This window comes from Ailuropoda melanoleuca, chromosome 2 (assembly GCF_002007445.2).
Source record: "Ailuropoda melanoleuca isolate Jingjing chromosome 2, ASM200744v2, whole genome shotgun sequence".
NCBI lineage: Eukaryota > Metazoa > Chordata > Mammalia > Carnivora > Ursidae > Ailuropoda > Ailuropoda melanoleuca.
In genome coordinates, this window is record NC_048219.1 from 165347725 (window position 1) to 165360603 (window position 12879).

Sequence of the window (12879 nt, forward strand, 5' to 3'; positions counted from 1 at the left end):
ACAGCCTTTTACCCTCTTCTCAGGGGTTGGGTGAGGCTGGAATGTTCTTGGGATCCTCCGTGTTGTTCGCCATATTTGATGCAGTGACTGCTGCCCGCAAAGAGAGGGGGCTGACCAAGACCTTCACCCTGAATAGCCCAGCAACTCCTGAGTTTATTAGGATGACGTGTATGGATCAGTTTACTGACATGGTAAGGGTGGTGAGGAGAGGTCTCTGTGGTAATCGCCACTTACGTGGACTTTCAGGTTCTTGGTATGGATTTGGTAACCATGACAAAATCCCAGGGCAGGTTCATCTTTTCCAATGAAAATTCTCACTCTGCCTCTACCTGCTACTACCTTTATACTTTAAAGCAACTGCAAAGTGAGTGGACCTCTTCAAATGATGGCTTGTTTCAGACCCCGAAGAAAAGCTGACTCAATTGAGCCAGTGCTAGTAGCAAATCCACATGGTAGCAAACTTCACCTTAATAACTAAATTAGATGAAACAGATATCTGATTTGGTCAATTATTCAGAAAGTATTTGTTAAGCAAACTAGTAAAAATAATTTAAATTAAAATATCAAAGTCACTGGGCACTCTTTGATATGCCTTGTAATGACACACTAATAGAACACAGTTTCATTTTCCAGATGCTGAAAATATGTGTAGAACCAACATAAGAAACTATTCCTATATTGAACTGCTTACTGCAGCCCTAACTGAAGGTCTAGTATAAAGTTAGATTGCACTTTATGCCTTTGAAAGTAACAGGGCTTCTGAATAAGATGCATCTTATCCCAAACATAAGAAGTTTATGAGGATAAAGAGATTTATGACTCAAGGATTGAAAGGAATAGGAAAACTATATATTTTTGATAAGAATAAAATGGACATTGGCTTGTTCTTTTTAAAAAAAAACAATTTTTCTTCTGAATTACAAGTTTTTCATATATAACATTTTATTAATAATTATCTTCCCTCTTGATTTTTTTTAGATTCCTAGAGATGATCCTTCAACATTTACACCTTGGTCCATCCACGTGTCTTAATCCTATGTTTCTCTTAGAAAATGAAAGAATACATGATTCACCTTAAAATTTTCAAACCAAAACGAATTATAGATTGGCTCCTGATTGTCAAGGATAATTTTAGTATCTTTTAGTTATTCTCCGTGGTTTAGGTTGCTGCATGATTATGTTTTAGGACAAAAGGTTACACCAAAAGATATAATGAAGCTTAGAATCAAAAATTCTTCTTTTCATTTGCATTATCCTGAAGATCTACAGCATCATGATTTTGAAACATGGTAGAGTTTTCAGTACCTATTATCTTCAGCAACTCCAGAAACTGCTCATGCTTTGTTCTTCAGAACTCTGATCACCCCTAAAATCATCCACCCCAAAACTCTCAGGATTGGATCCCCAAAGTCAGTGGTGTGATGGTGATAACCAGCTCACCTGGAAAAATCCATAATTGATAGTGTTTGCCAATTTCTGTGGTGTAAGCACACCCACCTTGGCCAATTCTAAACCACTAACAATGAGGTCTCTGAACATGGGGTTGGAAGAAATGTGCATAATTGGCTCTGGTGATCTCCAGCACTGAAAGCCCACCACGATCCTCAGGTTCATGCCACTCCCACGTGGCCTGTTTAGATGAGGCTTAGGGGTGTAAACCATCCCAAGCCTCCAACTGGTCCTCATCTGCCATGAGCTATGCTCATGGTACAGTGTCTTCCACTCCTGGGAAACCACATAGAGTAAAACAATGATCTCAAATCATTCTGCAGTCCCTTGATTTCGCTTAGTGTCCAAAAGATGAAATCAGCACCACCTTCCTTTTGCCATTTCAGAGGAGCAGAGAAAACCTGAGGGTTTGTTTGTTTGTTTGTTTGTTTGTTTGATTTTTCAGTTATTTCTTAGCTATTTTGCATTGCATTTTCCTGAGGAAATGCAGGGTTATGCCAAAGAAGATGTTCAGTCCCTATGAGGTTTGAAACAAAATAAACAAATTAAATCACTTGTCGGGATCCGTATACCAGATATTAAAGCTCTGCGCTTATTAATAGTAATTTTGTGTGTGAATGACTGTTCTTGTGTGTTTGAGACCAGATTGGAAGAATAGAAGGCTGTCAGTAGAAAGGAAAGCCTTCTTTCCAAAGAAAATTCTCGTCCGTCAGTCAGTGTCTCTTATTCTAAGAGAAGTGTGTGTATATGTATGTGTGTGTGAGTGTGTGCGCGTGTGTGTGTGTACATATATTTTTAAATGTCTATTTGAATTCACCCAATAATTTAGTTTGCCTGGAACCCAACCCACACAAACTGTGCCAGACAGAGCAGCAAAAATAGGATTACTGGTATATTTTTCTAGCAGTAAAATAGGAAGACACATTTATCACAGACACAAATTAATTTAAAAAGTATTGTACTTCATAGACCGTGTGGTCAAAGCCTCTGAAAACACAGAAATTGAATTTTTGCAAAATAAGTCTGATCACTTCAGCAGAAGTTAATTAACTTGAAGAATTGGGGTTTGGGATAAAGTATTTACAAAAATAGTACATCTTATAGGATAGCAGATACCAAATTCTAATGCCCTTAAAATTTGACAATTTTTAGTATCTATTATATTAAAACTTAATCCATAGTACTAATTTAGATAAGTATCTTAAAATTTAATTATTGACTGTCTAATTTTAAATTGTTATTACAGTGATAGTTGCACAGAAGTGTAGGATATGATCTTTCTAACCAGTGATAAATGATCAAGAGCCCTTCAATGATTAAAACACACGATCATTATTAACTTTGGGCAAAACTGTCATTGCTTGTTACTTAGAAACCTACCGTGGCTATTGCTTAATTGTGGGTTCAATAAAAGTTCGTCAGAAGAGAAGTAACGTGTGGCAGGTCTACACGCTGTGTCCTCCTTGCTCCGTTCAACCTGCAAGGCCAAGGACGTCTTACTTCTCCTGGACCAAAAGTTGATGACAGACCTGTCTTGTTCCATCTTACAAAAACACTGGGCAAATGGAGCTGACCGAATAGTAGTGGGGAGGGATTTGATTTCTGTTCGGTGTCTTGAACCTGCAGACACTCACATGCACTTGGGTTTTAGAAATGGGATTGGTCAAAAAGAGGGCTGGGACAGGAGAGCTGGGACATCTACGTTGTTTCTTTAAAGGAAAAAATCTTTAAATACTCTGCACTTGATGCTTTCAATGGTGGAAATTGGCCAAGTTCCTCACAGTCTCAGAACACGTGGAATCACAGGCTAAATTTTCTGGAAGCAGATGCTGAGACAGAGTATGGGGAGCAGGATGTTTTTCAGGGAATTGATACTTGAGACAGGAAGGTTGGAGAAGAAGAATGGGGCAGAGGGAGAAGTCAAGCAAGACCCTGGAGGCCTCAGGAACTCAGCGTGGAGCCTTGAAGCAAGCACTGCTCCCATGACTTGTCCCCCTTAGGCTGAAATGGACAGGCTGTGTCATGGGCAGGGCTGCCCCAGGAAGGGCACGGCCTTGAGCAAGGAGGCTCTCTGCCCCTGAGGCCGACCCTGAGGGAGCTCCCTTCTCTTTGCTGTTTGGGATGCTGCCCAATTCATGAATTGTTGCATAAAGCCAATTAGATCTTTACATTTACTCATTTGAATTTTATTTTTTAACAGTATCATGTCACAAATACATAATATAAAGTATCTTAAACTATGGTTTCCATTTTTTTGTTGTTTTTGCTAGTTTGTTCAGAGATGAGTAATTGCATTTCTTCTCTTAATTTTGAGGTTCTGCTATACCGTTAGTTATACATTTCCATTTACTTTAAGAAACAAACACATATTTCTCTACCACTATTTGAAAATAAGATACCAAATGTTTCCCCCATGAAAAGTTACTTTCCCGGCCTCCTGCTCTATCTCCATATTTCCACCCTTTGCCCCAGTGAAATAATACTTTTGTAGCTTTTACTTTCCCCTCTCCCAGCAAACCCCAACCCTTAAGTTGTTGGGGCTGTGGTCTGTTTTGGTTCCAGACTATTAACTGAATTTCCTTTATTATAGGACTCTTTAGCATTTATATTACACTTTCCCTAATAGCCTGCCCTGTCCACTTAGACTTCCTCTCCCCTTTCTCTTTCCATCTGAATTACTTTATTGTTTGATCCTTTTCCTCAGATGGGGTGGTCTTTATTCGGGAAAGAAGAGGATATTTTGCTCCACCTACACGGTCCCCATTGCCCTTTCCTCTCAGAAACCCGCAGCTGCTAGTCTCCTGCCCTCTAGCGGCCACTGCGGCAGCCAGAAGTTTGATGCCAGGAAGCAGGTACTCACCAGACCCAGAATCTGCAGGTGCTTTGATCTGGAGATACGACCTGGGAGGGGAAGGGAAGGAGCCTCATAGTCAAAACGGTTGAGACTAGAGGGTCTGAATCTAGGTGTTTAATGACCAACCCAAGGGTCCTAAAAGTGCCCTATTATTGGTCCGCTTGCCTGTGTTCTGCCTTTGGGTTTTGAAGAGCTCACCACAGAAGGCAACACCTTAGGGACACTGAAGTCATGGCCAGTACTTTTCCATTTACATCTGTGAGCAGGAGTTGTTGCAGGTTTTTTCCAGAAATAGGTTTGTTTGGATTGTTGGGGAGGAAGTGTCACATCCAATATTAATTCTTCCATTGGGTAACAGGGACTTTTTGATGTAAGTCTTTTAAGACCTTTTTTTATAACAAACATAAAATCTCATTGGCCAATATATGTCAAGTTTCTCTCACCAGAATAATCCATTTTAAAGTGAAGAAATTTAGCATTCCCTTTTCATAAAGGAAAAAAAGAAAAAAGCAGTGGTGGCTTTTTTCCCTTTGTCTTGACAAAGATCTGAGAGTCAGAAAACCTTGGCAGAGACTGCATGCTACCTTCATACTGTGGGCAACCTTTTGTTCACTCTGCAGTGAGTCATTTTTACACTGAGTTCCCCAGAGCCCTGGGGCCTTCTGAAGGAGAGAAAACCAGAGGACTTCAGGCCTCACCCCCAGCCCTCTGGGCTAAGCAGTAACCCTTTTGTTTAATTTGTTTACACTTTATAAGATTTCATTCAAACAAATGTTTCCCTGGCTGAAACAAGTTTGAAAAACACTTCTCTAAAGCCATTCAAGGTCAGATTTCAGCTTCCCAGCAATTAATGTATTTGGTTCCGTAATTCAAACTACTTTTATATCTTCCAAATCTAATACCATAATCACACTTTAGTACCTTAAAACTGTTCTTCTATGTTAAATGCTTGTATTTTATGTTGACCCTGAAGGATTTATTCCTATAAGTATTTTGAAACCCCATGATCCAAGCTTTTCATTGTCAGTGTGTTTGCTCCTGTCAGTGGGAACCATGAGCTCTTGGTGTTCACTAGTTTCCCTCTCCGAGGGGCAGAGCCAGGTGGTGAATGGACTGTGGACCCTGAAAAACAATCCCTGCGTCAGTTTTCTTCTAAATGGAAGCAGCCATTAAGAAAAGCCTCCGTCTCCACTTTTTCTCTCTCCAGGCAGCCTCCCCTCCATTCCTAGATCTCACAGAATCAGCTCCCATTCATCTGTCAGGACTAGATGTCTCTTCCTCAGGCCTTCCCTGATCCCCCTCCCCAAAACAAAGCTAATTCCCCTGATCCATGCTTCCCACAATGATAAATATTTAATGGTATGTCAGTACCTACTGGGTGAATGAATGAATGAATCACTAATGTTTCCTTCACTTAAAAGTATCTTAAGTAACCAATCAGGCATATATTCATCCCTTCAGTAAACAAGTTGTCATCCATGCTGAGCACTGTGGAGGATACAACCATCTATTCTAACTTCCAAGAGCTTGCTACCTAATTAGGAAAATGAGATACAAACATCAAGAAGACAACCAACTATTAGTGGCAGATAAGAGGCTAGATTCCCAGTTCCTGGTTTATTAAATGAAAAGTAAAGAAGCGGTTGGATCTGCAAATGCTTTTAGAATTGACAGAAGGGAGAGTGAAAATGAGAACACAACTGTTCAAAACCTTTGGGATGCAGCAAAGGCAGTCCTAAAAGGGACATGTATAGCAATACAAGCCTTTCTCCAGAAACAAGTAAAGTCTCAAATACACAACCTAACCTTACACCTAAAGGAGCTGGAGAAAGAACAGCAAATAAAGCCTAAACCCAGCAGGAGAAGAGAAATAATAAAGATTAGAGCAGAAATCAATGAAATTGAAACCAAAAGAACAGTAGAACAGATCAACAAAACTAGGAGCTGGTTCTTTGAAAGAATTAATAAGATTGATAAACCCCTAGCCAGACTTATCAAGATCAAGAAGAAAAGAGAAAGAACCCAAATTAATAAAATCATGAATGAAAGAGGAGCGATCACAACCAACACCGAAGAATTTCAAACAATTATAAGAACACATATGCCAACAAATTAAGCAATCTGGAAGAAATGGATGCATTCCTAGAGACGTATAAACTACCAAAACAGAAATAGGAAGAAACAGAAAACCTGAACGGACCCATAATGAGCAAGGAAATTGAAGCCTTAATCAAAAACCTCCCAACAAACAAGAATCCAGGGCCAGATGGCTTCCCAGGGGAATTCTACCAAACATTTAAAGAAGAATTAATACCTATTCTTCTGAAGCTGTTTCAAAAAAATAGAAATGGAAGGAAAACTTTCCAACTCTTTCTATGAGGCCAGCATTACCATGATCCCCAAATCAGACAAAGATCCCATCAAAAAGGAGAATTACAAATAGCCCTGATGAACGTGGATGCAAAAATTCTCACCAAGATACTAGCCAATAGGATCCAACGGTACATTAAAAGGATTATTCACCACCACCAGGCAGGATTTATTCCCAAGCTGCAAGGGTGGTTCAACACCAACAGATCAATCAATGTGACACACTACATAAATAAAAGAAAGGACAAGAACCATGTGATCCTCTCAATAGATGCAGAAAAGCATTTGACAGAGTACAACAAACTTTCTTGATTAAAACACTTCACAGTGTAGGGATAGAGGAACATACCTCAATATCATAAAGCCACCTATGAAAAGCCCACAGTAAATATCATTCTCAGTGGGGAAAAACTAAGAGCATTTCGCCTACAGTCAGGAACACAGCAGGGATGTCCACTATCACCACTGCTGTTCGACATAGTACTAGAAGTCGTAGCCTCAGCAATCAGAAAACAAAAAGAAATAAAATGCATCTGAACAGGCAAAGAAGTCAAACTTTCACTCTTAGCAGATGACATGATACTCTATGTGGAAAACCCAAAAGACTCCACCCCGAAATTGCTAGAACTTCTACAGGAATTCAGCCAAGTGGCAGGATATAAAATCAATGCACAGAAATCAGTTGCGTTTCTATACACTACCAATGAGACAGAAGGAAGAGAAATTAAGGAATCAGTCCCATTTACAATTGCACCCAAAGCCATAAGATACCTAGGAATAAACCTAACAAAAGAGATAAAGGATCTGTACTCTGAAAACTGTAGAACACTCATGAAAGAAATTGAGGAAGACACAAAGAAATGGAAAAATGTTCCATGCTCATGGATTGGAAGAACAAATATTGTTAAAAAGTCTATGCTTCTATAGAGCAATCTATACATTCAATGCAATCCCTATCAAAATACCATCCACCTTTTTACAGAGTTGTAACAAATCCTAAAATTTGTATGGAACCAGAAAAGACCCTAAATAGCCAAAGGAAAGTTGAAAAAGATAACTAAAGCTGGTGGCTTCACAATTTTAGACTTCAAGCTCTATTTCAAAGCTGTGACCATCAAGACAATATGGTACTGGCACAAAAAGAGACATATAGATCAATGGAACAGGAAAGAGAACCCAGAAATGGGCCCTCATCTATATAGTCAACTAATCTTTGGCAAAGTAGGAAAGAATATCTAATGGAAAAAAGATAGTCTCTTCAACAAATGGTGTTGGGAAAATTGGACAACCACATGCAGAAGAATGAAACTGGACCATTTTTTTTACATCATACACAAGAATAAACTCAAAATGGATGAAAGGCCTAAATGTGAGACAGAAATCCATCAAAATCCTAGAAGAGAGCACAGGCAGCAACCTCTTTGATCTCAGTCACAGCAATTTCTGGCTAGACATGTTTCCAAAGCAAGGGAAACAAAGGCAAAAATGAACTATTGGGACTTCATCAAGATAAAAAGCTTTTGCACAGCAAAGGAAGCAGTCGACAAAACCAAAAGACAACCTACAGAATGGGAGAAGATATTTGCAAATGTTTTATCAGATAAAGGGTTAGTATCCAGAATCTATAGAGAATTTATCAAACTCAACACCCAAAGAACAAATAATCCAGTCAAGAAATGGGCAGAAAACTAGGTGATGGACATTAAGGAGGGCACGTGATGTAATGAGCACTGGGTGTTATATACAATTGATGAATCACTGAACTCTATCTTTGAAACTAATCATATGCTATATGTTAATTAATTGAATGTAAACAAAATTAAATTAAATTTAAAAAAAAGAAGGGAGAGAAAGTTCAATGCTGGTTTTTGATGATCAATAAAGAGGGAGGGAGGGCAATCATAGCAGGATAGGAACAGGGTTGTTATGACTGCAGACATGGAAGAGCCTTCTTCGGCCATTTAACGAATACTTATTGGGCATTTATTCTGTGGGAATTTACTCATTCTAGGATACAGTGGTGAGTTGAAAGTAATGTTCAAACCCTCATGGAGATTATGTTCTACTCTAGTAGAGAAAGCCAATAGAAAGGTGAACAAGTATTCATGTCAGGTAGCAACAAGTGCTATGGAGGAAATGAATCAGTGAGGAAGAAAAGAGAGTGCTGGAGATACTACTGCAGACTGAGTGATCAGGAAAGATCTCAGACCAAGATAACAGGGATTACAAACAAGGGAGGAAGTGGTTGAAGATGCAGTTGGAGAAGTAGGCAGGGCTAGTCCCATGGGGCCTCCTTAGAAATCATATGGGGTTTTGCTAAGTGCTCTGGGAGGACATTGGAAGGTTTTGAGTAGAGCAATGTCATATTTAAGCAGAAGAATGTCAGTGAGGAGAGTAATTTGGCTGGAGCATGAAATTTTTTTGAAAAGCAAAAGAGTCTAAGGCCTGAAACAAGGGCAGACTATGGAGGGCTTTGCACCCTGGGCTAAGGAGTTAAGACCTTATGTTCCAGGCCTCAGAGAGCTATTGAGGGTATTTTTAGCAGGAGTGATATAATCAAAAACACTGACCTAAAGGCCATACCTGATTCACAGCATGATCTCCAATATCTCCTCTCAGGACCCTTTTGTGGGTTTATTCAGCAACTTTTTAACACATCTGAAACACCTGCATACACACCCAAACACGTGTGTAAACACTTGTCTCCACAAGTGTAGGAAGGTGCCTGGAACCTCAGCATTAGAATTGTAAAGAAAGTTGGAAGCTACTAACTCCATCTGATTAGGAGTGTTTCTGGACTAGCTCTGTGGTGGGCAGGATTCGGAAGCCACATGTGGACCAAGTGGGAAAGAGGATCATCCTCAGCCAAGTCGGGAGGATGCTAGGTCTTTGCCGTCTCTGGCCTGAGGCCCTGTCACAAGGTGAGTTCAGCTTAAGACAAAGGGTTGACTAACAGTGGTGTGCCAAGGCTGCATGCACTTGTGAAGGAAGTGTTAGGGAGCAGAGAGGTCTTGCTTCCTCTCTTGAAACCAGTCCAGTTGAGCAGCTACCTGCTTTACTCATACGTGAGGCCAAATCCCAGGCATTACTTTAGCTGAAAGAACAAGAACTGCTTGATTTTATCTCCTCATATCTAACTGGAGAGGTTCAGAAAGACCAAAAATTGTATTTTTCTTTTTATTAAGGAATCTATCTATACACTGAAGATGTTTTAAGCCAAGAGATCTTGGTTTGGGTTCCTGCTTTGCCACTTAACTTTCTGTGTGACCCTGAGCTACTGATTTCACATATCTGGGCTTCTTTTTATTCACCTGCAAAGTGGTTGCCTTGACTATATCATTCTTTCCCAGTGGAGCAATCCTGTGGGTGGGGAGGAAGTAGGGAGGGTAGAGAGGGGCTGGGTGATTGTGGCACCCCACGCGTCCACTTTAGGGCACAGAGTGCACTTACCCATATGATTTCTTATGAGGAAGCTTCTGCAGCTAGAGTAAGAAAAATGTTGGGAAAAGTAGGTCTCAGCCCACTTCTAGCCCTCTTTGAGAAGAATGAAATCTGTCCAGAATATATTCCTGGGACTGAGACAGTGTGCAGAGTGGGTTTAAGTTTAGGTGGTTGTTAATGGTTTTCACACTAAAGCCCTCCAACTCACAAGAAAACAAGAAGAGTGGGTGGTGCGTGGAGCAAGCTTTTAAGCTAGGATTGGTGGGAAGCAGAGGAAGAGGCTGGGCCACACAGGTGCCCTAGACTTAAGAGGCCACAAAGCAGGGAAGCCTCCACCACTTGCCCTGCTGTCTGGAGCGCTAAGCTGCCTACTTCTGCACCGGGAGGGATTTCAGCTGCTTGGCACTAAATATTCATTTCTCTGACTGGTGCCAAAGAACATCCACACCTCGAGTTGTAAGGCAAAATTTATTTACAGGTGCAATGCCTTGCCCATCGAAATCGGATGACTTGGTTTTCTTTGTGAATGGGAGAAAGGTAAGTGTTGGATGATACTACTGTGGCTTGCAGAAACAGCAGGAAACTACTAGCTTGAGGGCAGTTCTTGTCCAGTCAGGGACAAAAAGCCAGGGACTAGGAACCCATAGCAATTTGGCCTCTTGTCCACTCAGCCAAGGCTTAGCTTCTGAGAACATGGGGAGGTGGTAAGCATTGGGGTTAATCACACTTGCTTTGGCATCAGGCAGTCTGGTTCCATTCCAGCTCTGCCATTTACTGTATAACTTTATGCAAGTTACTTCACCTCCCTGAGCCTCAGAGTACCCGTCTCTAGAATCTACTTCCTAAAAAGATTAAAAACGAGATGCTTCTTTCTATTAGGAATCCGCTAAGTCCTTATAAAGCACTTAGCACTGGGCCTGATATCCTGGAAGCACTGTATCTAGTAACATATCTCGATCCTCAAGCTCAGGAGGACAAGAAATAGAACTTCCTTTATTTTTGTATTTATCAACTTAATTTTTCTGTTGAGGCTTCATTAATCAGAATTAGTTGAAATGTAACTGCAGTCAATTTTCAATCCCCTCTTTCCCAGGTTGCAACTAAGTTTTAGGGGAACCTATGTGACAAGAAGAATGGGCACACATTGTCGCTCTCCCCTAGCATCCCCCTGTCACAGCTCACCATCCATCCACACAGGCTGCTGGTTGACCCTCAGTGCCCTGTGCCAGGTCTGCTCTGCTCATGAGCCTCTATCTCTCAGGGGAACCATTCTGTAGTTCCCAAAGCATGTGGCTTCGCTTCAGTCTTGCCACCTCCTCCAAGGCCATTCACGCTACAATCCCACAAGCCTAACTGGGATTTGGCCATGTCCACCCTCCCACCCCAAGAAAGGAGATAGAATATAGAGTTTTCATCATGTTCTGTGTAACTCTCTCTCCTGTAACCAGTCTCCACAGCCAGCAGCCACCATACATTTTTCCAAACCTTCATTCATGAGCTGAGCCCTAATTCACTTGTTTCACTGGCCTAGGCTTTGGAGGCTCCTTTGTCTATTTTCTGTTCCTAATCCCTTCTGAATCATGAGCCCGAAACTTTTTGGGGGGCCTACACAAATTCATGTTTTTCTTCTAGGGAGAAAGAAAGACCCTAACATGAATAGCCCACTGTGTCTTCCTTTCCTCTGATGCCACAGAATGGCTGGAGGTGTTTACAGGACACTCTAAGATAAAGTCAAAGGAAATATACCAAAATAAGCAAGTGGGAAAGAAGCACCAAAGAAGATCCCTCCAGGCTTCTGAGTGATAATCCCCCACTCTTCGAGGAGAGGGACACCCTGGGTTCCTGGGCTGGGACAACAAATCTCAACATTAGCCGCTCTGCCATGCGGGGACTAGCATACTCAGGGACCTCTTCAAGATGACAGCAACTCTCCCCACCTCCCATTTTTGCCACCAACTCTTGAGGTCCCTGATGTAATCATATGTGTTCCCCACTGGAGGTGTCTCAGAAGTGCCAGATTAGAAACTCTTCCTATCTAGACATCTTCCCTCCAAGATCCTTCATTGTACACACACACACACACACACACACAGCATCCAAGTCTCCCCCCAATTTCAAATATCCCAAGAGTACAAAAGACTGAGTTGGAAGATTCCACACACACAGGTAGTGGAGCAAACATGAAGAATGTAACTCCCAGTGGGGGCTTACCCAGTGGGGACTCCCCACTCTAATTGCATATAAAAGCATTGTTGTCACACTTACTTGGCAAGTCTTCAGCTCTGTACATGTATGTGAAACTTGTTTGCCTTCAGAGCAAAAAATAGTTGGGCAAATGAAAGTATTATACCTGAGTCCCTAAATCAAGCAGGACAGCAGACATTACCCTGGGTCACCCATTCGATCCCCATAATAATCTCTTTTCTGTTTCCAACACAGGTGATAGAGAGGAATGTGGACCCAGAAGTCACACTGCTGACCTTCCTACGAAAGAACTGGATCCTTTTGATCAAAGTCTGGGCAGTGTCTATGTTTGCCTTAAAACTTAAGCCTGCTATGATTATGAAAACTAATCTAACCTCTCCATCTCCCATCAACCCCATTGGCCCTTGCTGTCTCTTCACTTTTGGCAGTGGTTTTAAGGATATTAAGTTAATTGGGCTATTTGGAGAGGATGAAATTTCCCCAGAGCTTCTTATATCTGGATTTAATAGCAATGAAATAGAAGATAAGCTCATTACTTCGGCACTAATTATTCCTTGAAG

The 12879-nt window shown here is 41.1% G+C and overlaps 2 protein-coding genes across 5 annotated transcripts in view; both read left to right on the forward strand.

Moving 5' to 3' along the window:
* Positions 1–2002, forward strand: part of AOX4 (aldehyde oxidase 4) — a 57137-nt gene extending 55135 nt beyond the window's left edge. The window contains exons 34-35 of one of the 3 annotated variants that reach the window (XM_034641094.1): positions 24–191; positions 979–2002. In XM_034641094.1, the coding sequence (XP_034496985.1) occupies positions 24–191; positions 979–1032 (222 nt within the window). In that variant the 3' untranslated portion in view covers positions 1033–2002. 3 annotated transcript variants of the gene reach the window in all.
* Positions 2003–10464: 8462 nt separating this feature from the next.
* The window catches only part of AOX2 (aldehyde oxidase 2), an 80887-nt gene continuing 78472 nt past the window's right edge, over positions 10465–12879 (forward strand). Inside the window, exons 1-2 of one of the 2 annotated variants that reach the window (XM_002915840.4) lie at positions 10465–10651; positions 12554–12611. In XM_002915840.4, the coding sequence (XP_002915886.1) occupies positions 10598–10651; positions 12554–12611 (112 nt within the window). In that variant the 5' untranslated portion in view covers positions 10465–10597. The remainder of the gene's footprint in view (positions 10652–12553; positions 12612–12879) is intronic. The other variant, NM_001304852.1, reaches the window with a different exon arrangement.